Raw genomic sequence first — 26,656 nt, forward strand, 5'->3', positions numbered from 1 at the left:
CGGAAGAGAACCGAGAGCCCCCCGACGGCCGCGCAGCTGAGGCGGTCCGCGGGAAGGAACCCGACGCGCGTCCGAGCTCGAATCGAAACCGCCCCGAGAGAACCCTTGCCCTCACCCTCCAAGCGAACACCCCGCGAAGGGAACTGAAGAAGGAGAGAGGGAGGAGAACAAACGAGTAGGCAACGAGCCTCGCACAGCCGCGGTGCTGGTTCCGGTCCCGCCTCTCGCCCCAGCCCGACCGACCCGGCCCTCAGAGTCTATCCTTGTCTTGAAGTTACGGATCTGACTTGCCGACTTCCCTTATCTACATTGTTCTATTGGCCAGAGGCTGTTCACCTTGGAGACCTGCTGCGGATATGGGTACGACCCGGCACGAGAATCCCTGGCGTCTCCCTCGGATTTTCAAGGACCGGCGGCAACGCCACGTACGCCACAAGACCTGCGGAGCTTTTCGGGGCTGCGACCCCTATCTCCGGTAGAGCCGATTCCAGGCGCGTCCGCCCCCCCCTACAAAGAAAAGAGAACTTTTTCCGGGGCCGCCGCCGGTGTCTCCGAGTTCGTTTGCGGCACCGCACTGGCCGAGCCCCGACCAACACCCCGCGCCAGCTCCTCGCGAAAGGAACGTGGACTGAAAACGCGACCGGGAGGGACGGCGATCTCCGTGCTTGGGTTCAGGAATATTGACCAGATTCCCTTTCGAGGAGGTGCGAGGGGGCAGTCGCGGGCGCACCGACGAGCGGCGACCTGAACGCCCCGGCGTCCAAACGGAACTCTCCTGTCTCTTAGGATCGACTGACCCATGTTCAACTGCTGTTCACATGGAACCCTTCTCCACTTCGGCCTTCAAGGTTCTCACTTGAATATTTGCTACTACCACCAAGATCTGCACCTGCGGCGGCGCCACGCGAGCTCGCGCCCGGCGCTTCTGCACTCGCCGCAGCGGCCCTCCTACACGCCGTGGCATAAACTGGGAGTACGGTTAGCCTCCCTCTGCCGCGGCGGCCGGGTATGGGCTTGTCGGACGCCACCCATTTTCAGGGCTAGTTGATTCGGCAGGTGAGTTGCTACACACTCCTTAGCGGATTCCGACTTCCATGGCCACCGTCCTGCTGTCTGTATCAACCAACGCCTTTCATGGGCTCTGATGAGCGTCCCCGTTGGGAGTCTTAATCGGGCGTTCAGTTCATCCCGCAACGCCAGTCGTGCTTACCAAGAGTGGCCCACTTGGCACTCGCATTCGTATGGGCCCGGCTCCAATCGAGCGAGTCAGACTTCTCACCATTTTAAAGTTTGAGAATGGGACGAGGGCATTTCGCCCCCGAAACCTCTAATCATTCGCTTTACCAGATGAAACCGCGTCTTCTCGAGCGCCAGCTATCTCGAGGGAAACTTCGGAGGGAACCAGCTACTAGACGGTTCGATTAGTCTTTCGCCCCTATACCCAAGTTTGACGATCGATTTGCACGTCAGTATCGCTGCGGGCTTCCACCAGAGTTTCCTCTGGCTTCGCCCTGCTCGGGCATAGTTCACCATCTTTCGGGTTCCAACACGTGCGATCTTGCTCGACCTCACCGACGCAGCGGACGAGATCGACCGGTGGTGCGCCCACCAGCCTCTTGCGAAGACAGGACGGGATCCCACTTTGGGCGAACCGGGTCGCCTTTCACTTCATTTTCACTGCGCCCGAGGGTTTTGCTCGACCCTGTGACTCGCGCACGTGTTAGACTCCTTGGTCCGTGTTTCAAGACGGGTCGGGTGACACTACGGGAGACGGCACTGAGGACAGTCCGGCCCATCCGCCGCGCACCGACGGCCGACGGTCCCGGCCATCCTTTTGGGAAAAAGGAGAGCGGGCACGTCATAGTCCTCGGTCCGGCCCCTAGCTCCCTGACTGTGCACAGGATTTAATGGGCGGAGCATGCGTACATACATTTGTACAAGTTACGTTCTTTCAAGATGGTCGTGAATGGCGGCATATTATAATGTGAATTATTTCAAAACTGTACAAAATACCATTTGTTGAGCTTGCGTGACAACTTACAGTGGCAGAGGTGGCGATCGCCCCCTAGAAAAAAAATGTCGTGGGGGCATCGTCCCTTCAAAATCAAGCTGAAACCCTTTGTGTCGGCAACATTTGCTCCTCGAAGTGCAGGAAATAGCGTTTCAGTGAGTCTAGATTTTAAAATGTTTAAGAGGGAGCATGCCCCACAGTAAGGTTGCGCCTTCGGCACAAGGTTGGTGAGCTAATCCCCCCCCCCTCCATGTAAAATTTCGTGTCGCCGCCTCTGACTTAGGGTCTGAGTTTATAGAGGAGCTATTAGGTGCTGCACTGGTCGGACACCTGAGGAGCCTAGCCCTGAGTACCGTTCGGCCTCCGAATAATCAGCGGAAAGAAGTCAACCTACTGGACTGTACCCAGGGCTACTAAGGAGCCGTGGTAGACCCGATTGGGGGTTACTAACCTGGATTCCGTAGGAGTGTTTGACTTGACCAACAAAGATCGACGTTGAGGGCGCACACACGCTTAAAATTACATGTACTTCAACTATGCATTGTATTGCATGTGTACTTTGATTGTAGTTTTTAAAAAGCTTTAATACAGAAATTACCAAAATTGAAATGTCATGTAATAAAGCATTATTCTATTCTATTCTATTCTATTCTATTCTATTCTATTCTATTCTATTCCATTCTATTCTATTCTATTCTATTCTATTCTATGAGATTACGGGGGTGTCAGAGATGTATAGGACATCGTCTACGTTACAAATTTTAAGTCGCCGTATTGACAGTGGTTATTGCTGTGTCACGTTTTAGAATCTACGTGTTGATACATAACGATTCAAGTAGTTGACGAATACACTTAGTTCGAGGCTCCCTCGCTGGGCAACTTTCACCTCACATTTAAGGTAGCAGCAGGAGAAAAGCTAGTTAAAAATTGTTTTGTGGTCTAGACATTCTCTAAAAGTTACTTAAATCACGGAATTCCTACCATATTCATATACAGGCGAATATGGTAGTGCGTATGCTTTACAAATGTCTGAGGGATTACCTGACTGTCAATTTCATGGGTCAAGGAATGTATAGTTTAAAGCGCGGTGATCGTCGCGCAGCGCGTGTTCGAATTTCATATAAATAAACAATGTATTTTACACGCGTTGTATACGTCGCTATGAGTCCCATATCGAACAGGTCGCGGCACGACGACTGTCGCTCTTTAACGCTTCGTGAGGCTCTGGTCCCACGTTCATTCTGGAATGTTGTTTTTTCGAACATCCCGTGCAATTCACGCGTCATTAGCGTCATTAGGTAATCCCTTAGTTTAACATTGGTCAGACATTTCTACTTGCAGTTGGGATTCAAATGTTGCACTTCTGACATGTTTAGGACATAAATGCAATGCATTCTGGGATATTACATGTCATGTTCGTTATATATTCATGCCATTACGATACCGGACAATTATTCGAAATAAAAGATTTCAATATGTCCCGGAAAAGGGTCGAAATGGACATTTTTACACGAGATTATTTCTTCATTTCTCAAATATGTTCTTGTTATTCGGTGTAATGATATGATATGAAAAAGTCGTATATTATTATTGATATCGGATCCTAATATTCAAATTGCTAACCTGGCAGTTCCAGTAAACGGGTTTAGATCAAGTCCCGTCGCAGGTTGGTGTAGGACTGAAACAACATACATGTACTAGTATACTGTAGACAAAGATCCAAGACTCGAAACATGATTTCCGGAGGCAATCCACTACCAATATATATTTCAAAGCGACACGCTTATTAAAAAAAAACTTTTTTTAGTAACCCGTGGCCGTGGATATGATCGCGTGGTACCACATCATACTAATGTTGGGAGTGTCTTTACCAAACAATAATGGACGTTATATGTTAGGTAGTCTTTCTTCCAGTCTCTTGCCGATGCGCCAACATGATTCGACCGTTTGTGTGCAGGCTGTGTACAATACCAAATACCTTTGATAGGTGTTAACAAACAAAAACGGCAACTATATACGCAGACTGGAAATCGATTTTTTATATATGGTAGATAATTGTGCAAAACTATACTCAAAATTTTTCTACAAGTAACACAATAGCGCATACTGTTTCCTATGGTCTATATAATATGACTTCGACAACTATAAAACATCGCATTCACATTTCCATTAATGGGCGGCAGTCGTCGCGCTGCGCATGTGCGACATTTGTGTTGATAAACATTGATTTTCCCACAATCCGATGCACTCTTCTAATGGAAATCACAAGTATACGGTTTGACCTGGGCGCGACTTGCACTAAATACCGCCGGGGACTCCTTCGACTTCTTTCAATCACCTAAAAAATACCCAATTAAAGCTTGGTAACGTCCCAGTTTGTACTCGTTGATCTGCGCAACAGTCAAAGTCGCCATCTTTGTTTATATGAGACCCATATATCTCGCGCATGCGTGGCGCGTCGACTACCGCCCTTTAAATGGCGCTAGCTGTCACCACGGGCCTTATGAGAACGCGCTAACTGAACAAGTAAAGTTGATTGGCACGGCAGTGCTGTAGATACATGGACTGTATGACCAGCTCTGCCATGCCAGTTAATTGTGGCTACCGGCTATTTTTTTTTCCTCCACATTTCACACGCATTGTATCTGAACACTACACAGCGTGGCGACTGTCATGGTGGCGCTCTCAGTCGACGTGACAAATCAATGATCACTGCGTTTTCCCAACCACGACGTGTGGTATCGCCCAAGGTACTCGGATATTTTCCGGTATGTGACCAAAGTCAATGTCAATGAACATTTTCAGGGCAAAGACAAAAGTTTTTGCTTCTGGGAATATAGCTTTTTCGATCATTATTCCATTTTCTGATGTTGGGGTGGTTGAATGTTGGGTGTGCGTTTTATTTGCGTTGAAGTGATACCTGTGCACTCGTTTCAAGTTATCTGGTCTGATTTTAATCAGCTGTTACTCGTGAGAGGAAAGCGGGTCAGTAATTAATGTCAGAGACATGTTAATAACAAGAATTTCGATATACGTCAGATGTTTTTTTCTTCTTCTTTTCTTTCGAGTACCCATATATATGTACTTTCACAATATCACAGAGTACATACACGATATGTACTTGACTCAGATGAACTCAGGGTGACCTTAAACGAGTTGTAAGTTTAGATACGCCGGTGATATGTGTCGCGGTTTGTTAACTGTGACTATTGCATTAATATGTATGGGTTCCACGTCGGAGCGTGCCTGTGGTCCGCCGCTGCCACATGGCTATTACTAGCTGACAAGAGTGACTGTGATTACCGCGTTCGATTTCCATTATCGGTGAATTTAGAGTGACCATCGATTTACCCCGTCGTGTAAATAAAGTTGACTCTCATGATCGAGCTTTGTGCAGAGAATATAGACCGACATAAAGGACTCTCTTGTATTTTGTTTTATGTGCGAAAATTGGTGGAACCGGCTGGAACAAATTTGCCCCGTGAAGTCAACCGAAAGAAATGTTCTGTGGTGATGAGAATAGAGTAAAACGGGTTATTATGGTATGTTACGCCAGAGCGCACACGGAGACTGTGTCTAGTTGTCCAGTCCGCAATTACAAGTGAGTGGGAAAATGGGGGACAAATGAAAAGAGAACTCGGAAATAAAAGGCAAGTTTGAAATCTGATCAGCAAAGTAATTACTGTAACAGTTCACTTTAATAGGCAAGAAAAATTTGACAAGCGCTTCAAACTCTGGTTATTACCAAATGAAAGGCGACTTGCCCACATTCGATGAACTCGATTGAATACGTCGGCAGGTGAAATAAAATAAACGATGAGCGAGCCTTATGCACACTTTGTTTGACAATTGAATTGCGCCTCCCGAACCGTAGACTAGTCCGCAGTTCAAGCGATGTTCAACTAAATTGCAGCATAGCAGAACTCGAACTCTTTAAGTCTAGCGGATGAAATCACAATCACCCCTTTAACTTTATGCCGTGCCTTTTGATTGCCTTGAAAATTGCTGTCGTGGCCAAATATCCGTAAAGACCAGCTGGAGCGCCGTCTTGCGGCTCGCCGAAGAACCCTATCAATTTCTCGCTCTATTGTTCAGAAAGTTTTCTAGTGGGCGATTCCATTCTGCAAGACAAATGATGGGGTGTTATGCATTCGGTCGCAATTTTAACGAGGGGATTACATAAATTACACGATTCGTAATTAAATTTACGAAATTGATCAAATTCGAAATTACTATTTAATTCAAATTAATGAAAGAAATAAGCAAACAGTCTATGATACACCAACGAGTACTGTACAGCGACCCCTGCCATAAAATATAACATACCTTACCTCCAATCTCATTTAGCTACAATGTCATAGTTTCTGGCACAAGTTTAACTAAAACTTGAGGCATGCGTTTTTCGCGTGCAATTTAAAAAGTTCACCCCTGAAGGGAACATCCGAGCAAGAGTGATCGCTGCCCGTTCTTGTGATCTATCAACTCTCTTCTTCGGCTTTTCGAGATGATCCAACCTGGCAGAAGTTTTGCTGCTCCCGGCTTTCCCCTTGAAGGTGAGATATATTGAAACAACAGATTAGTTTGCGACAATCGCGGTATAAGGGATTTCGCCAATCGCGAGAAAGACGACTGTGTTTGAAGCGTGATTGACCGTGAAATGTATTTTTCCTTTTTCCCAGGGGTTGAGTACCCATAAAAATAAAATTCTCCGGGGTTGATTTCTTTCCTCCGGGGAGATGTGATAGTTTGCGAAGGCCTCGACGATGATGTCTGACACTAAACTGAACTTGACCGTTTTCTTACGTGCCCCAATCCGGTATACGCTGTGATAATAACAATAAATTTATAAAAACAAAAACAAAAACAAACAAACAAAAACTTTGAGATATATTGTTAGCTGATAACACGTTGAGTAGTAGAAACCACAATCACACAAACCGGTCGCATCAAACAAATAGACTTCTTGGCGACAACTTGGCGAAATAATTTGTAGCAAAAATATGATTGGCAGTTGCTTCACGGCAATCAATAAGCCCGGGTCGGATGTAACCGTTGCGTTGTTTTGAAATGAACAGGAACCGTTTTCTGTTTTCCGGTTGTACTACCTGTTACCCTCATGTCGTCCTCTTTTTTTTCAGGGCAGGGGCGAATGAACCAGCTTGGGGGGTTGTTCATCAACGGCAGGCCGCTGCCAAACCACATTCGCTACAAAATCGTAGAAATGGCCCACCAAGGAATAAGACCGTGTCAGATCAGCCGTACTCTTCGAGTTTCTCACGGCTGTGTGAGCAAGATCCTCTGTCGTTACCAAGAGACTGGCTCGATTAGACCGGGCACAATCGGTGGCAGTAAGCCCAAGGTCGCAACGGTCGAGGTGGAGAAGCGGATCGAAGACTACAGAAAGGATAACGAGGGAATTTTCAGTTGGGAAATCCGGGAAAGATTGTTGAATGAGAAGATATGCGACCAACAAAATGTGCCAAGCATCAGTTCTATCAGCCGGATTTTACGCCACGGAAATGGACGGCATAAAACAAACGAACACGAGAAGGTCTGTCGAGCTGATGGAAATGCAGAAAGAGCGAAAAACAGCCACAGTATAGAAGGAATTTTGAATAAAAGAGGTGAGTTAAATGTTGGGTGTTCATACCCGAATCACCGTCAACTAGCATATAGACAGTTGATACCGAACGGTCGCCGGTGATTGCCGTTTGATAAACTTCAATTTAAAATTTCGAAAAACACTTGTTTATAACTATCAAATTTATTTCTCGTCTTTCCAGCACCTTTTTACATTAATGTTGTTTTCCACTCGGCTGCAGTTTGCCGGATTTCGCGTAAATATTCGAATGTCTGAGTGGACAATTGAAAAGATGCCCGGTGCCTGAAACCAGTCAGACTCCCTGGGGCATTTCAAAATTTATTGATAAAATTAAGCATTTTCAAAATCATAATAACTGTTTTCCGATCAAAGAACCACTTGATTATATTCGAACGTATCATTATATATATTTTGCTCAGTCCAGTTACTTTGATCGTATTGACTTGTTTTATATCAACAAGACGGTCCATACCAGCGTATCAGCACCGTGAAATTGTTGTTTGTCCACCCAACCCACCGGTTACTTCTGAAATTCCAATGCACATGCATTCAGAATGTTTAACGTTAGACCCCCACCAATTATACAACGCATGATCGCTTTATTTGTGTACATACTTCACAATTACCTCCGAATTCTCTGTCTGGAGCGCGTTTTAGACATTTTTTTTGACTTTTAGGTACAACTTTTCAAGTAGCTATGCTTTTGATTCGCACACAAAAGTTATATAGGCGTTTAGTGAAAGGACAAACAAAACGCTTTCTACGGTGTTTGCCCGGAGCTTGTCGTGGGATATACTCACAAAGGCAGCTCTAAAGAGCTAAGGAGGCACTTAGATTTGAATAGCTAGGCTTGTTGTGCTAGATTGTAGATCGCCTTGATAAAAGAAACAATAACTTAATTAAATGGAGTCTACCCAGACATTTTGTTTTTATGGTTTTATTTGATGTTTTACTACTATCATCAGGGATTGAAATAGAATTTTTTCCCTGCATGCACAGTGTGCATGTTGAATTTGAAATTTACCTGCACTAACTTGTTGTGAAATGCACCACTTTTAAAGTTTAAATAACATTTACGGTTTATCGATTGATGATTGATTTTTTAGTTGTCTTACAATGTTGGTTGAACTTAATTTAGGAATATAATGAGAAAATGTGTTAATTTCTACATGCACAGCGTGCACATTATATTTTGAGTTTACTTGCACTAGCTAATAATCTATGTGCATAGTGCAGTGTGCACCAGAGTATTTCGACCCCTGATCATCCAACAAACCCATTCAGTTTCTTCATTTTCTTTAAATATTTATAAATTTCACAATTCAAACTGAAATGAGATGTTTATATTGGCCGATGGAATTAACAATGATTTTTTTAAAATTATGTCATTAGCCACTGCACTCGTTAATTGGGTGGTTAGATTAACCTGCCATTGAAATTTATAAATATTCATAAATAAAAATGAAGAGAATGTTTTTGTTGTGTCGATAGTATTATTTTAAGAAGGGATTATGGTTATTGGTTATTCAGAAAATAATTATAAAACATTTATCCAAGTGAATCCCAGTGCTTCATTCAAATCCAAAGATGCTTCCATCTGCTAGAGAACCCATTTGATAATGCCCATATTAACCATGACGGAGTCTTTGCATTTTTTTAAGCCATTGGCTGATTTCAGACCATGCATCCTAAACATGTGATGATTGGTCTAGTAGTTTTCAATCGTCATCTATTATAAAACACTTATAAATCTTAATATAAATTAGTAAGTTAGTATCCAATATTTCCTTAATTTAATCAACTAAGACCTAGTCATTCACTTCAGAAGTACAAAAAATACAACATTGGTTAAATGACCATAGCTAATTTGCATAAAAATATATTACTTTTGAGCTGATTCGCATGAAATCAAATATGTAAGTAGAGTCTAGACTCCACCCATATTGTTAAATACATGCTGTGTTTATCTATCCCATAATGCCAGTTGACCTTTGACTTTTTCGCGGGAACGAGGCACAGCTGCATGCGTATGTCTATCCAAATCTTCTTTGCCCATTTTAAAAGCTGAATTGCTATTGCTTTCAAGTGAATAATACTATGTTTGCTTTATTAAAAGCCCATCTCCTGCTCCAGCGTACATATAGTAGACTGGATTATTAAAATATGACTCATTTTGATCATAAACAACCATCGTTATTTACATGCGCAAACAAATATGGTATCTCACTGAATTAGGAATTAAATTGAACAGGTTTGTAGGTTGTAATCACAATAGATATACAGCCATGCAACACACATGTATGGGTACAGATTTAATTTATTGATTGCAGTTCAATTAAGGGGGGGATGTTCAATGTATGGAATAGCCAGTTTGCATGATAAATGTTTTGATTTTAAATACTTCCCTACAAGTTTTGTAACGTATACAGTGGGTATTTGGGGTGCAGAAAATTAATTATTAGTTTTTCAAACTCGTACTAAAATGGAGAATATTTGAACAAATGCTTAGCTTGAAAACGGTCTGTTTCGTCATATTTGGCGAGTCACTGACCAATGTTAATAAGATTCCTACCTTGAATTGGGGCGCTTTTTGGTATGGAGACAATTAAGTTAGTTTCATACTTCAACAGATGAAGAACCCGATTACGAACCTGAACTTCAACCGGATCTCCCGTTAAAGCATAAGCAGCGACGTTGTCGAACGACATTTACATGTGAACAGTTAGAGCAGCTGGAGAAAGCATTCGACCGAACGCATTATCCTGATATTTATACCCGAGAGGAATTGGCGCAGAGAACGGGACTGACAGAAGCCAGAGTACAGGTGAGACACTAAGTACCGTACCTTTTGCACCATTGCATTGTGGGAAACCATTATCTATAAACTCTATCGTTCGTTCCTTGCATCCAGTTAATTGATTAATTGAGAGATTAAGTTTATGTTTAATTGGTGACTTGCTTCCAAATTGCAAGCAATTTCTTGAGGCCTTAAGTTCTGGTTATGAGAATGAATAAATCAATAAATTTTGTTATCAAACGCTTGCATAGTAATATGGTAGTCTAGACTACCACTATTTTCACTTTATCTATCCACATCGTGAATAGAAAGACAATCTTTATCCATCTTAGAAAGAAAAAGAATGAATTGATGTTAATATGTTTTTTTTTCGTTTTAGGTTTGGTTTAGTAATCGCCGTGCCCGTTGGCGGAAACAAGCTTCTTTTCTCCCATTGAATGGGTATAGTCCATGGTATCCTATGGCAACCACCGGCTCAGTCATGCCTGTCTCTGCTGGACCACCTTGTGTGCTACCAGACACTATGCATAGTTTTCCCTCGCAAGGTAGGTATATATACGTGTTATTGTTGACAACTTATTAATATCTTGGCCGATTATTGCTAATTTTGTTTTGTTTTTTGGAGCTAATTTTAAAATATGTATCAGGGATATTGACATGTATAAAAGAATCAAAGCATCTCTCGATGGGGTCTTTTATCACCCAAATAAATTTTGAGCAGTGTAGTTAAAAAATAAAAAAAAAATAAAAATAAATGAATAGTGAAATAAATAATAAACCCAATTTGTGTAGATATATCATATTATTTAGGTATACATACTGTAAACCATATATTTTTTGCAGCTGGTATTTTTCATGATTTCACGATTTTATAGCATTGTGAAGATAAAATTTGAAAGTCACTAGAGCACTAGCAGGACCCAAGGAATTGTCGCTGACTCAAAATTTGTGGAAGTTTGTCTCGCATGAAATCAAAGTGTGATAGTATTTTATCAAATTTCACGATAAATACTAATTACTCTGACACAGGAACTTCTGGAGCTGTATTCTTTGGGTGCATGACAATTTGAAAATCATGAAGAACTACAGGGTAGCCAAACTAGTTTTCAAATTACGAAGCACAGTTATTCTTGAGCAGAGCTACATTTGTCACAGAACGTTCTACGTTTGCTAAGACGTGCACCAATGTACCATGTATTTCTATGAGCTCTGCACAATCTGCTGTGGAACGCCGGTCGTCATAGAGATGGTGAAAACAGTTGAAGTCGAAAAAAGAACACAAACTCTTGCAACTTTGACACACTTTGATTTATATATATTGCACATGTAGGGATATTCTTACACTGTTTTAGCAGTTTTAGCAACTAGACAAAAATACAGTTTTCAAGGCTTTATGTTAACTAGTTGTAGTTGACAGGCGAAAATGCCCGGATGTACGCCCCAAGAATATGTATTCTGACCAATTTGCAATTCAAAATGGCCACCAGAGCAGGGTTTCCATGGAAACAAGTTTGCTTTCTGTCTTTTATTTATGAATTCTATTACCAAAGAGTAAATAATATATCTTGAATTTGTAGTGTGCTTATTTTATTCCATAACCTGATTTTAATTTTTCAGATTTTTCATTCCTGCCTCCATCTCATCCGAGCAGACTGTATCAAAATAGTTTTTATACTCAGTATAACCCACCAACATTCAGCCTGCCAAGTATGCCAGACCTGTCAACTGGAAGTAAATCTGTAGTCAGTGGACCAGTACACCAACATGTAAGCATAAACCTTTGTTTTTTAATGATGTAATCATATTGACTCCTTAGGTATGAATAAAAAATATATTAGAATGACTACCTAGGTCTGCATGAAATGATAGATTAGAAAACTACCTAATAAAGCTGCCTATCTAAATGATTGATTAGAGGTATGCTTTCGAAAACATTTGAAAAAAGTATGGATAAGGAAGAGTGATGTTTTGGCTATTTGTCGTCTTGATTTGAGTGAGCAATAGGAAAATGAAATGATCACTCACACCTTGTGTATGTGATTTTTTGAGGGTTTAATATTAACACACAAAATCACACAACTCTAGCTGGTAATTCAACTAAATTGGTCGTGACTCTTAAAACCCAATCTCAGTTGAGAAATCCAAATTAACATACAAATAGTGCAATTCTTTGTGTGCTTATTGAATCAATTGATAAGTAATTATATAAATTACCTTAACGAGAGTGGGATAATGAGGATACTAGATTGGGAAAGGGGATAATAAGAAATACTAACGTAGTTCTTCACCAATACAATGTGAGTCCTGTTAGAGAGAATTCTCTACTAGCATCTGGAATGAAATTTGTTGCCATTCCAATGAATAAAAGAAACAAACTAAATAAAATATACGTAAGCTTGTCTGACTGAATAAAATCTAGTTAACAGGTGCGCGCATCGATTACATTTGTATTTTCATCATTGGATAGTTTGAATGTTCGTGCCATTATCCTGAATTACTAGAGAATTTGAAATATGGTTTGACAAGTCTGATTATTTGTGAATAAAGACGATATATAGTATTAATTGTTATATTATGTAGTAAAACACTATGTGGTACTTTGAGGGCATTTTGTTTTTTGCCAAATAGTGAAAATTTAAGAATTAGTACTCTTTTAAGTTACACTCTGATAGCATATCTAAAGCTTTAGTGAAATATGAATTGAAATATTTTAAGTGAAATGCATTATGGTCTGAATTTGTATAGTTTAGGGGAATATGGAATTAACATCTAATGCTATTTAGTTTTATCCAAATCCCAATAAAGCACTACATGTACAAATATTCCATGAAAGCTCCCAGATTGGTAACTCTCAGAATGCTCCATGAATGGTATCAGAATGCTGCATAAAGGCTCTCACAATGTTCCACAAATGCTCTCAGAATACTTTCAGAATTTGCCCAATGTTGCTACATGAATGGTTTCAAAATGAACACCCTGTGAATGCTCTCAGAATGCACCATAAGAGCTCCATGAATGTTCTAAAAATACTCTCAGAATGTTCCAGGAATGCTTTCCGAATGTTACATGAATGCTGTCAGAATGTTTCACGAATGCTTTCAGAATGTTTCACGAATGCTTTCAGAATGTTACATGAATGTTTAATTCATAAATACTCCATGAATATTCCATAATGTTCTCAGAATATTCCATGAATGCTTAAAATGAACGCCCTGTGAATGCTTCCTGAATGTTCATAAAAGCTTCATGAATGTTCCCTAAATGCTCTCATAATACTCACAGAATGTTTCATGAATGTTCTCAGAATACATTCAGAATTTTCCATGAATGCTCTCAGAATTCCCCCAATGTGCTACATGAATGCTTTCAAAATGAACACCCTGTGAATGCTCTCAGAATGCACCATAAGGGCTTCATGATTGCTCCATGAATGTTCTCAGAATACTTTCTGAATTTTTCATGAATGCTTTCAAAATGTTCCATGAATGCTCCACGAATGTTCCATGAATGCTTTCAGAATATTACATGAATGCTTAATTCATAAATATTCACAAAATGTTCCATGAATGCTTAAAATGAATGCTCTGTGAATGCTTTCAGAATGTTACATGAATGCTCTCAGAATGCTTAATTCATAAATACTCCATAAATGTTTCATACATGTTCTTAGAATGTTCCATAAATGCTCTCAGAATACTCTCAGAATGTTCAATGAATGCTTTCAGAATGTTACATGAATGCTTAAAATAAACGCCCTGTGAATGCTTCCTGAATGTTCATAAAAGCTTCACGAATGTTCCATGAATGCTCTCAAAATGCTTAATTCATAAATACTTCATAAATGCTCTTAGAATGTTCCATATAGGCCTGTGAATGCTTCCTGAATGCAATCACATACATAAATGCTAACAAATTATCACAATTGTAACTCATTAAATAAAATGTCAACTGTTTGAAAATATAAGTGTTCCTTTTAATCTCATGATAAAAAAACAGTTAGGCCCATGTCACCAAGCAAAATGAACATGAAATATTATCACCATGGCAACCGATACAATAACAATGTTTACTGATGTTTTCTTATTTCTCATTTTAGTTCATGTTATTTATAAATTGCACAGTAATAATCTGGTTCTATGTTTTGCATATAAATGGCACAACCCCAAGACTACATTTCTAGAATACTCAATTTATTTTTACTTAGACTAGCTTGCTCAAAAAATTGAGACTTTTAGGTACAATATGCTGACTTCGGGTAGGGTTAACAGTTTGAGTAAATAACCTTAAGGAGAATTTACAACACATACCTTCAAGTCGATACTGAACTTAGGATAGTATGTCATATTGAATACTCGTGTCTATGCACTGGCATTGTCTTCATGGAACAATGCTTAAATAAAAAGTTTCCACAAACATCTGGTGTTTGCATTGCATGTGCTCCCTGTCTGTAGCAGAGAATGGAAAATTCTGATTGCTTGTCCAGCTGTCTTTGTGTAAATCTGCATATTAAGTAGTTTTTATGCATATGAATTGAAGTGATGGTTTTCAAAGTTTAGCATCATTCAGTATTAAATATTAGGCAACTTATTTTTGATCGTCTTTGATGAATTGTGGTTTGATTAAAGGTAATCTTGCAGACTAATACATGCTAGAAAGAGAGCTATTGTTTTTTGCCACAGTTCGATTTTTTCGAGTACCATAATTCATTTCATTTTGTATATATTTTTAAAATTATTTTATTTAATTCCTTTGTTTAATCTTGCGTCAAATGAATATAATTTTCCCTTGGCTATACTATGAACGAATATGCAAACGATAATTTGTGAAAAATTACTTTTCATTTTCCTCTTCAAAATTTTTGCGAAACGTTTTGCCAATTTTGTCTATTTTAAGATCATGTTGAACTACATATATTTCAGTTTTTATTAGCTATTTTTCTTGATCAAAATTTGGAAAAAGTGTTCAAACCTTTATGTAGGTTTGAATTTGTGTTGAATAAAATTTGACTTTGTGATAAAAGATTTAAAGGATTTCAAATGGTGAATATAATAAGCACATCAACTATTTACAGTTGTTAGAAATAATTTCAAAAATATTTCAAACATTTATTTCTCTCAAATAAAATAGTAGTAATGGTTCAATTAACAATGATTATATTACTTTTTGATGACTTGTTGCTATGGCAATGCAGCACATATTTAGGATACTAATTTGGTTAAAATAAAAATAAAAAAAATAATATTTTTAGCAATTGTTGTAAATAATGTTCTTTGATTATTTTGTGCCAAAAGGACATTAATTTTCATTGGCTTCAGCTTTTGGTCAGTTAAGAAAAAAAAAATATTTATGCAGATTTGTTCAACTGTAAATTTACTTTGGTGTTAAGGGTTAATTTCAAGATAGACAAATTCACAATGTACAATCACAGTTGTGGTTTTCTTGTGAATTTGTGTTTGTCATGGAGATTGCATCCTAACATTACTTTAATTTAAACAAAAACTAATATTTGGTCCCAACATACATCTTGTACTATGCACTATATAGAGTGTATTGAAACAAAATACCATGTGTCCAGTGAAAGTTTTTCATACCTTTAACACTGGAATCTTTTTCAGCTCGTCCATCTGATTTGTCCATATCGTTTAGCTTGCGGCTTCTATATATAGCATACTTAAATGCTTTGACCAAATGTCCATACGAAAGACGCCATACTCATGGCTTTCCTCCTTAAAACAACATTTATCTTAGCAGAAAAGAAAACCACTAAAGTCAAGTTAACAAAACAATTTTGTTATTTGCGTTAAAGAATGAGGGCTGTTGTAATTATCGCTACGCTAAAAGGATCAGCGTGTCCCGATGTACACGATGACCTGGAAGGCTTACGGTCGAGAGTTTGTGTTTTGAGGGTCGAGTGCATTGGTCAAAGAAACTACGGTGAATGTATGGAGAGAGTGAAACCAATGGAATTATACTATGTAACACGACCTTATAGGAACATACTAGCTGCGGGCATTGTATACAGACATGTATTCACAATCGTAACTGCCTTAGTTAAGGTGTCTTTGTACCATCGATCTCTGTATTAGGCTGAGAAAGAAAGAAAATTGTTTTTGATTCTTGTCCAAGAAAGAATTGAAAAATGATTACAGTTTTAATATATTTAGTTATTAAGATAACTAATCATTGAAACAAATCTATGTTCAATGTTTAACATTTTATTAAATAATGCATTGAATGTTGATTTAATCAACAAAAGCATTGAACAGGGTGTTAGCCAGCCACCAGTACATTGTCCACCCACCAAACAGACTGGCAACTTTGATTTTGGACTGGCAACTTTTCTTTGATAATTTTACCAAAATATATCGAAAACCATCTACATTTTCATGAAGTTAAATTGTTTTGGATTGGCAGTTCCTGGCATTGAGCAAGGTGGTTTACTCATGCTAAACAAAAAACCTTACCCCGCTCAGTCTGCCTCTCACTTTTTTTTTATTTCATGGAATATTATTTCTCAATTGAAATCACTCCCATCAGTGCTTTCAGAAAAGCTATCGCTATCCAGTCATTTTCAAAAGGCATGTCTAAACACTGGTGCATGAAATTGCAAAACAGATGTGTGAAGTGCAGATTTCCAACTGATGCAAATAATGATGAGAAACACAACCTTTTTTATTTATTTACTCCCTTCAGTGTTGAGCATGATGAGCATGTACAGGTTTTTTGTCGAAATTTGAAGAAAAAAAATATAGTATAATTTGTAATAACTATAGCAAATGCATCAGGAAATAAAATCTTTAAACTGAGCATGTGCAAATAGGCATGGATAAAATTAGAGAAACAAGATCTGCAGCAATGGCCGAGACCACAGTATGTGACTATAGAATATATGTAATAATAAGTTCAATTTAAATTAAATTTTGCGCATTTCTACAGTATCCACAATAGAAAATGCATGAGAGCATCCATAGACTGCTCCCATAGAACATATTCTTAGGTAAAAAGGATATGAAATAGCTTGTTGTCAAAGAATCACATGTTGTGAATCCAAATACTGCAGATTATTATACATCTGACACCAATAGCAATAGAATTGACCAATCGGTAAAATACCATATGTATGTGTTCAAAAGTGTTGAAGACACGTTTACATGTCTTTCCTACATAGAGATTGTGCGTAAAATTTATGTAACATTTGAATACCCCCCCCCCTTATAGACTGGGAACAGAATCCCATCACTGAACAAGCAACGTTTGCACAGTGTAAAATGCAAAATAAGGTTATCGCGATAATACCACTAAGTATGCATTCAAACAGTGCAAATCAACATCCGCTAATGGTAATCTTAGTCGATACAACTTCCTTTGTGCATACTTTGTAATATTCTTGGTACCTTTAATATTATATTGCACTGTTGTTTATATCATTATGAATATATCTTTTATATATTATAGGTGTATCAGGGTCAGCCAGAATACGTCCAATCATCATTATGCAAGAATCCCATTGTTATGAACCGTCCAATCATACCACCTGTTTCAAAATCTCCAGTATGCAGCCTCCCTATGATAGTGAATCATCCAATGACACCAACCGTAACAAACACACCCTGCCAACCGTTTCCATCACCTCCATGGGTGCACACCATGCCAGCTGGGGGACAGGAGCCGTATCAGCAAGTCTCACAGTTCAGCCCAAAGCATGGTTTGTACTCGTCTTTTATGTAACAATCACATTCCACCAATAGGCCATATGCATGACCTCCAAAAGGTCACACATCCTGGTACTTTCTGGGGGTACAAATTCACTATCAATTCAAATTTAATTATTATTTTCTCAAAAAAAGGCAAGCAGTTATCTTTGAAATTCAAAAAAAGTTAAACATGGTAACAATTGATGTATATTATTGGAAATTCTTGCTGTGATGGAACAAAATATCCCCTGAAAGTACCAGGATGTGTGACCTTTAGGGGTCATGCATAAGGCCAATTGGCTGCACAATTTTTTTCATTTATGATATCGTAATGGCATTAAATCATAATAATGAAAACATGAATGATGGGATACAACTTTTAAACAACTTTCTATGGTAATGACAAAATAGTTAAACTGAAACCAGATATTCACTACATGTCTTCCTCTAATATACATGTATATTGCACTAACAGTGCCACCACATGGTCAACATCACTATACTTTTGTTTTTATTGTTAGAGGTGTAGATGGTACATTTTATAATGATTATAAAACGAATCACACATAGATGGAGATCTAGTTGAGTGGATGCTTTAATCGAATACTGCCACCACATGGCCAACATTACCATACTTTTGTCTTTATTGTTAGAGGTGTAGATTGTACATTTTACAGTCAAACCTGTGTTAACGACCACCTGTGCAGAGCGGTCACCTGCTCATAGCGACCACCTTAGTACAGTCCCTTCGCAATTTACATGTTAAAGACACTGGATATAGCGACCACCTGTCCAACGCGACCAGCGACCACCCTATTGTAGACCTATTCACACTTTAACCTTTGTACAACGACCACCAACATTTCCATCAGACGGTCTCAGCAAAAAGACAATAGCTACTTGCGAATCGCTAACAGGAAAGTGGCCACATGTTACGTTCAGATTACCGAGTACGCAATCTTTAGGGCTAATAGACAGGGGTGACCATCGCATCTTGGTTTTTGAAGTTGCGAAAAAGTAAAAAAAAAAGTTGAATATCATCTGAATGTAACGTCTGGAGACTGGAAAGATTTTAACAACAAATTAAACAGTTTCATTCAAGGTTTGAAATGAAAAACTAGCTTGTTTCCGATCGGTACTATACTATCGATCCCCAGCCGGCCAGCGGCACTTCTGTGGACTGTCTCGCACATGAAGAGCAAATTCCTCCCGTCTCGAAACAAAGAAAAATGAACCAGTTTTATTAAATGAGAGATGTTCTATTTACCTTGTCGATATGAAATATCCAAACAAAATAATAAAACATTCGTTTATTTTGTTTTCATCGCGGGATTGCAAAATCCGACCTATTTTGGGCGCCATGTTGTTTGTTGTTGATCGTTATAAATTATGCTAATGAAGCTAGCGCATGGGCAAAACGTATTGTTACTGAGGGGTCATCTCAGGGTTATTCTCAACGGAAGATGTTTTCTATTTTGATCCTTTTTTTTATAAAAGGTAATATCAATAATTCGCAATCGAGAAAATTCGTTTCGTTTGGGCAGTTTTGACAGGTCGATGCTTGCAACAAACACAGTCCCGTGATAGAGGGACTGTGCAACAAATAACTGTAAAGTTGCGTGTACGATCATCGTGTTTCATTTCCGGTTCGTTTGACTTTCTGATTCAACACCGAGAGTTGGAGCAATCGTTATGAGTTTGGTAAATTTTGTTTATTACCAATGCTTCTTCATTTTTAATGCTTGTTTGTTTGTTTGTTTTTTCAAACACGACAACTTTGCCTGTGCATTTTGTCACAGTGTACAATCGACAGTACTAACGATGGGATTGATTACCGACTGTGATGGAATATGTGTAAGAGACTGGGGGATAAGAGTGTGAAAGACCGAGCTGAAACGCCAATGCGGCCGATCGTTGACAATCGTTCTTATGCATTGAATACACCAATGAATCCATGGGCAGAATCACTTGGTTTCAGTGAATTTACATGATATAATTTGTAGTAAAAAAGTAAAGCTGTGTAATTATCCAGATGAAAATGAGTGATTTTTATTAAAAAAGACCTATTCATTGTACAATGTGTAGGTTTGTTTTTATGCTTTGCTTATGATCTCCCTTAAAAATTCCCGCCCTAATTAATATTCATGATTGAATGAATAAATTAGGCCACCTCCGTATAAAGACCACCTGTCTATAAAAGACAGTTTGGGGTCAGTCCACTGACTGTCCTTTATAGACAGGTTTGACTGTATAATGATTATAAAACGAATCACACATAGATGAACGTCCAGTTGTATTTTTGCTTTGATCGAATACTGCCACCACATGGTCAACCTCACAATACTTTAGTTTTTTGATACCCACTGCTGAATTCACTTAGTTTTCTAACAGAAAGCCATCATGTTCTAATGCTTATCACTTCCCATTTGAAAACATATTTCTCAAAAATTTTATAAATTACATATATGCAATTATAATGCAAGAAATATTCCAGAATGTTTCATAATTGATATACTTTTTCTCGGTTCATAGGAAGTGGTCATACAGAGCTCAGTATGTCATCATCTGGAATCGCAGCTTTACGAATAAAGTCCCGTGAGCATGCAGCGGCCCTTGGATTAGCAGTTTCTGAAGAACAGTAATGTGGCAGCATGTTGTCTATAAATAGATATTTATGGATAAATAAGAAAAAAATTAAGAACCGGTTTATATTTATATTAGCTAAAAAGAAAAATGATTTTTGATTAGGAAACTTAAATAGTTAATTTTGTTATTATTATTTCATTTGTATATAATCTATTTAACAAATGCAATCATACCTGGGTCTACTATGATGATCTTATTCTGGCTGTAACTCGTGTATGTAACTTAATAAGCCAATGCAGTTGTGTGTATCCAGGGTCTCTTAAGTAGGATCAAAAACTACTAATATTAAGACAGAAAATGTACAGTATCGGTAACTTGGACTTCTTAAACAAATGTACATAAATTAGATTAGATTACTAATTTATTAAACATTTTCGTCGTGCCATATTTGATGTGGGTCCCATACAACATTTTTAGTCATGTAATACATACACTCAAAAGTAGATAATATTTGGTAATTGTAGTCCTAAATAACTATTAAAAATAGCACTCAAAAACTCAAAAGTAGTATTTTTTTTTTTAAATATTTGTTGCTGTCATTGTAGTTTAGTCACAAGGCTTCTGTAATATAAATATAATTTCTTTATCACCGTGGACCACTGAAGATATTTTACGCCATTACTAATGTAAGTATATACAGATGTTTTAATATATTTTCTGTAATTTCTATGATACCACTTATTAAAAAAAAAACACCAAATTTTATACGAGTACTTGCTCCAAATTCTTTGAGAATACATAAGTCTATTGTGAAAAGATGTTAAAAGTTGATTTCATCAGCAAAATGTAAATTGGAATTAGGACAGTTCAGGCCAGAGTAATTATTGTTTATGTTTTGAGCATTTTGTAAAATTGTAAACATTTGTTTCAGAGTTTTTTTGAGTTCCTCCAAAATTGCCATTTTAATCCAACATACTTTTTTATATGTTTTCTTTAAACCTTAAATAAGTAGAAACATACAACAAAAAACTCAACTACAGTGGGAATTTCTATATAGCGTAATTTTGTATTTATAAACTCCTTTATTCAGTCTGATATTTTGCTGTCATTTTTTGAGTTAGACATTTTGATGTTTTTTATATTTAAAAAAAGAGATGTTTATATATCTTGTTAGTTTTATATAGAAGTAATTTTGAAAACTGCCAATAATTGTAAATAGCCAAAACTTTTTAACTTTTAAAACTTTCTAAACAATTTTTAAAAAAAAAACAATACATTTTAACAATATTTAAATCAATTTTTAGGTTTAGACTGTTGTTGGACTTAGAAAACACAGTACTATTTATATTGTAGATTCTTCAGGATTTTTAAACTTTAATATTGTTATTGCTTGTTTCCAGTGGTTTATTTAACTCTGCTATAAATAATAATTAATGTAACTTATGAAAAATAATCTTTCTATCTTACTTCCTGTTCAATTACAGTGCATTGTGGGTAAGGCCAACACAAAAATAGATTGTTTGTCACAGTCTCCAAGCAAATGTTATTAATGCTTTCAATCACCGTTTTTGCTCTATTTGAAGTGCATACATTACCAGGATATTAATTATTTTTGTCTTGATAATCCTGTTTACTATATATGCAATTTTTGGTTTACATTTGCCTTTATTGCACTTCTAATAGAACAAATACGGTACAGATTACTATAAACACTAAAAATAAATATCTTGACATATGACAAGGTAATATTTAGTTAAACCCCTGTTATAAAGTTCTGTTTTAAGTGCTTTATAATTGAACTTCCACTGATGTCTGATTTACTCATTTCAGTGCATCATGGGAAATAAAAAAAAATGTTTTTTTTTTGTCCACTTCAAATGAAATATGACAACTTGAATTCCACTAAAGTTCTAAAATCTGCCTTCTGAATTTTGCAAATATGTAGATGTATTTGTCTCAGGCAGCAGATAACAGAAACAAAAATGACACTCAGATAGTGAAAGTGCGCCCTCAACACAACAAAACTGAACACTTAGATAGTGAAAGTGCACCCTCAACACAACAAAACTGAACACTTAGATAGTGAAAGTGCACCCTCAACATAAAGATGGACACTTGCATTTGTAAAAGTGTGCCCTTTATTTTATACACTGCATGCTGGATTCAGTAAAACAACTATTAGATGAGTGCTGATTAGCTTTTGCTCATACTTTTCATAGCAGCTACTTTTAGATTTTCTAAAGTGTTTTAGGAATTTTCTCAAATATATGTTAACAATTTATTAAAATTGACAGTTTTTGTTCATGTTTACCAGTTTGAAATTCAAGTTTTTGAACTTTTTAAAGAATTTTACATAATGACTTTGCTAATAATTTTTCAAAGGTCAACAGATGATCCTTACGATTTAATCAGCCATTTTGAATTATAATTTGTCAAAGGTCAACTAATGACCTTTATAATTATGTCAGCCATTTTGGATTATAATTTGTCAAAGGTCAACTAATGACCTTTATAATTATGTCAGCCATTTTGGATTATAATTTGTTAAAAGTCAAACTATATAATGATGTCAGCCATTTTGGATTATAATTTGTCAAAGGTCAACTAATGACCTTTATAATTATGTCAGTCATTTGGGATTATAATTTGTCAAAGATTCTTGATTTTCTATGCATGTCATGTTATATGTAACAATTGCTGATGTTCCTCAAACTGCTAGTTTTGTTACGTTTCCAGCTTTTTGATGTTTCTGAATTGATTGTTTCAGTATAGTCTAAAACGATTGTTACATTTTTTACTGAGTGAACTTTATCTTTATCTGTATTGTTGCCATTTTTCAGATTAAATCACTTTTTAGTGAACATTTATAGTTTCTTTTTATATACTCTAAACTTACAATGTTGTTTATACTGCAAACCATTTTCACCAGCATATAATTTCAATATAACATTGAGTTATATTGTTATTTTTGTGTATTTTATGTATCAGTGAAAAACGGGAATTAAAAACCAGTGAATAATGATTTTACGATATATTCCATCAACAATCAATGCCCTATTGGTGGAAATGACAAATACAATTACACACTGTAAAAGCTGAGATTCAGCTTTTCTGAGATGCACCTATTGTAGCCCGGGATGCACCTATTGTAGCCTGAGATGCACCTATTGTAGACTGAGATGCACCTATTGTAGCCCGGGATGCACCTATTGTAGCCTGAGATGCACCTATTGTAGCCAGAGATACACCTACTGTAAACTGAGATGCACCTATTGTAGCCCGGTATGCACCTATTGTAGCCTGAGATGCACCTATTGTAGCCAGAGATACACCTACTGTAGACTGAGATGCACCTATTGTAGCCCGGATGCACCTATTGTAGCCAGAGATACACCTACTGTAGCCTGAGAATCACCTATTGTAGCCAGAGATACACCTACTGTAGACTGAGATGCACCTATTGTAGCCCGAGATGTACCTATGTGTAGCCCGAGATGCACCTATTGTAGCCAGAGATACACCTATTTTAGCCTGAGATACACCTATTGTACCCTGAGATACACCTATTGTAGCCTGAGATGCAACTATTGTAGCCTGATATACATATATTGTAGCTTGAGATACACCTATTGTAGCCTGAGATGTACCTATTGTAGCCCGAGATGGACCTATTGTAGACTGAGATACACCTATTGTAGCCAGATATACACCTATTTTAGCCTGAGATGCACCCATTGTAGCCTGAAATGCACATATTGTAGCCCGGGATGCACCTATTGTAGCCCGAGATGCACCTAATGTAGCCTGAGATGCACCTATTATATCACAGGATGCACCTATTGTAGCCTGAGATACACCTATTGTAGTCTGAGATACATCTATTATATCCCGAGAAGCACCTATTGTAGCCTGAGATGCACCTGCTGCAGCCCGAGATACATCTATTATAGCGTGAGAAGCACCTATTGTAGCCCGAGATGCACCTATTGTAGCCAGATATACACCTATTTTAGCCTGAGATACACCTATTGTAGCATGAAATGCACCTATTGTAGCCCGGGATGCACCTATTGTAGCCTGAGATGTACCTATTGTAGCCCGAGATGCACCTAATGAAGCCTGATATGCACCTATTATAGCCTGAGATGCACCTATTATAGCCTGAGATACACCTATAGTAGCCTGAGATGCACGTATTGTAGCCAGAGATACACCTATTGTAGCCTGAGATACACCTATTGTAGCCTGAGATGCACCTATTGTAGCCTGATATACATATATTGTAGCTTGAGATACACCTATTGTAGCCTGGGATGTACATATTGTAGCCCGAGATGCACCTATTGTAGCCAGAGATACACCTATTTTAGCCTGAGATGCACCTATTGTAGCCTGAAATGCACATATTGTAGCCCAGGATGCACCTATTGTAGCTTCAGATGTACCTATTGTAGCCTGAGATGCACCTAATGTAGCCCGGGATGCACCTAATGTAGCCCGAGATGCACCTATTTAGCCCGCGATACACCTATTGTAGCCTGAAATGCACCTATTATAGCCCAGGATGCACCTATTGTAGCCTGAGATACACCCATTGTAGTCTGAGATACATCTATTATATCCCGAGAAGCACCTATTGTAGCTTGAGATGCACCTATTGTAGTCTGATATACACCTATTTTAGCCTGAGATACACTTATTGCAGCATGAAATGCACCTATTGTAGCCTGAAATGCACCTATTGTAGCCTGAGATACACCTATTGTAGCCTGAGATACACCTATTGTAGCCTGATATGCACCTAATGCAGCCCGGGATACATCTATTATAGCGTGAGAAGCACCTATTGTAGCCAGATATACGCCTATTTTAGCCTGAGATACACCTATTGCAGCATGAAATGCACCTATTGTAGCCTGAGATACACCTATTGTAGCCTGAGATGCACCTATTGTAGCCTGAGATGCATCTATTGTAGCATGAAATGCACCTATTGTAGCCCGGGATGCACCTATTGTAGCCTGAGATGCACCTATTGTAGCCTGAGATGCACCTATTGTAGCCAGAGATACACCTATTGTAGCCCGAGATACATCTATTGTAGCCTGAGATACACCTATTGTAGCCCGGGATGCACCTATTGTAGCCCGAGATGCACCTATTGTAGCCCGGGATGCACCTATTGTAGCCTGAGATGCACCTATTGTAGCCAGAGATACATCTATTGTAGCCTGAGATGCACCTATTGTAGCCTGAGATACACCTATTGTAGCCAGAGATTCACCTATTGTAGCCTGAGATACACCTACGACCCCGGTGTTTAGGAATCAGCCCCTGAAAATTTGCTCATTTTTATGTCTTACAAAAACGACCATGCAAATTAATTTTGCTATAGTGCAATACATTCATAATTTCGGAGGTATTTTGGGAGTTATAAAACAATGTCACGGCCGTATTTACTCAGCGAAACATACCTGTACCATATCTTTTTCACTTCATTTTCTGAAAAAAATCTTTCCAAATTGGTAATCCACTTTTCTTGTCTATATTATATAGTTGCTTCAAATGAAATCATTTTCTCAATTTCTGACAACAAATTCTATGATGTCATACTCTACCCATAATCCTTTGCTGAAGAATCAAGATGGCGGACAACATAAATTGATGAAAAGTTGAATATCTAGAGAATGAAAAATGATAAAAAAAACTGTAAATTGCATGTTCTTACATTTGCAGGGCTCTTTTATCTGGGAGTATTATATTATGGAAATATATGTTCGTTTGGTAGACTTCGCATATAAACCTGCTGTTTGTATGCAGCTAATTCAATATCCAGTCATTTTATTTGTTGTTGTACATCTGTCATAACTTATGTGCCCATCGTTTGTGCAGACCGAAAGGCAGGAACGACGCTGAATGTCCCAAACGTGCAGAGTCGCAGTGCACCGAACATAAATATTTCCAAC

General features: G+C 38.1%; 1 protein-coding gene and 1 pseudogene across 1 annotated transcript; one reads left to right on the top strand and one right to left on the bottom strand.

Moving 5' to 3' along the window:
• Positions 1-319: 319 nt before the first annotated feature.
• On the bottom strand, positions 320-1,734 carry LOC144363587 (large subunit ribosomal RNA; annotated as a pseudogene).
• A 4,781-nt stretch (positions 1,735-6,515) lies between these two features.
• Positions 6,516-20,838, top strand: LOC100371646 (paired box protein Pax-3-B-like). Its single transcript, XM_085508418.1, has 7 exons — positions 6,516-6,564; positions 7,150-7,635; positions 10,244-10,437; positions 10,790-10,955; positions 12,028-12,176; positions 17,866-18,115; positions 20,637-20,838. Exons 1-7 carry the CDS (start codon positions 6,516-6,518, stop codon positions 20,744-20,746), a joined length of 1,404 nt encoding a protein of 467 aa, XP_085364544.1. The 3' UTR covers positions 20,747-20,838.
• Positions 20,839-26,656: the final 5,818 nt, after the last annotated feature.

Source organism: Saccoglossus kowalevskii, chromosome 15 (assembly GCF_978046115.1).
Source record: "Saccoglossus kowalevskii chromosome 15, keSacKowa6.1, whole genome shotgun sequence".
NCBI classification, from domain to species: Eukaryota; Metazoa; Hemichordata; class Enteropneusta; family Harrimaniidae; genus Saccoglossus; species Saccoglossus kowalevskii.

Bases quoted from the DNA above. Each gene is read 5' to 3' on its own strand.
- LOC100371646 (XM_085508418.1), top strand. From the start codon at position 6,516: ATGATCCAACCTGGCAGAAGTTTTGCTGCTCCCGGCTTTCCCCTTGAA. The intron at 7,636-10,243 runs GTGAGTTAAATG...ATACTTCAACAG, and splicing joins AGGAATTTTGAATAAAAGAG to ATGAAGAACCCGATTACGAA. The intron at 12,177-17,865 runs GTAAGCATAAAC...TATATATTATAG, and splicing joins GTGGACCAGTACACCAACAT to GTGTATCAGGGTCAGCCAGA.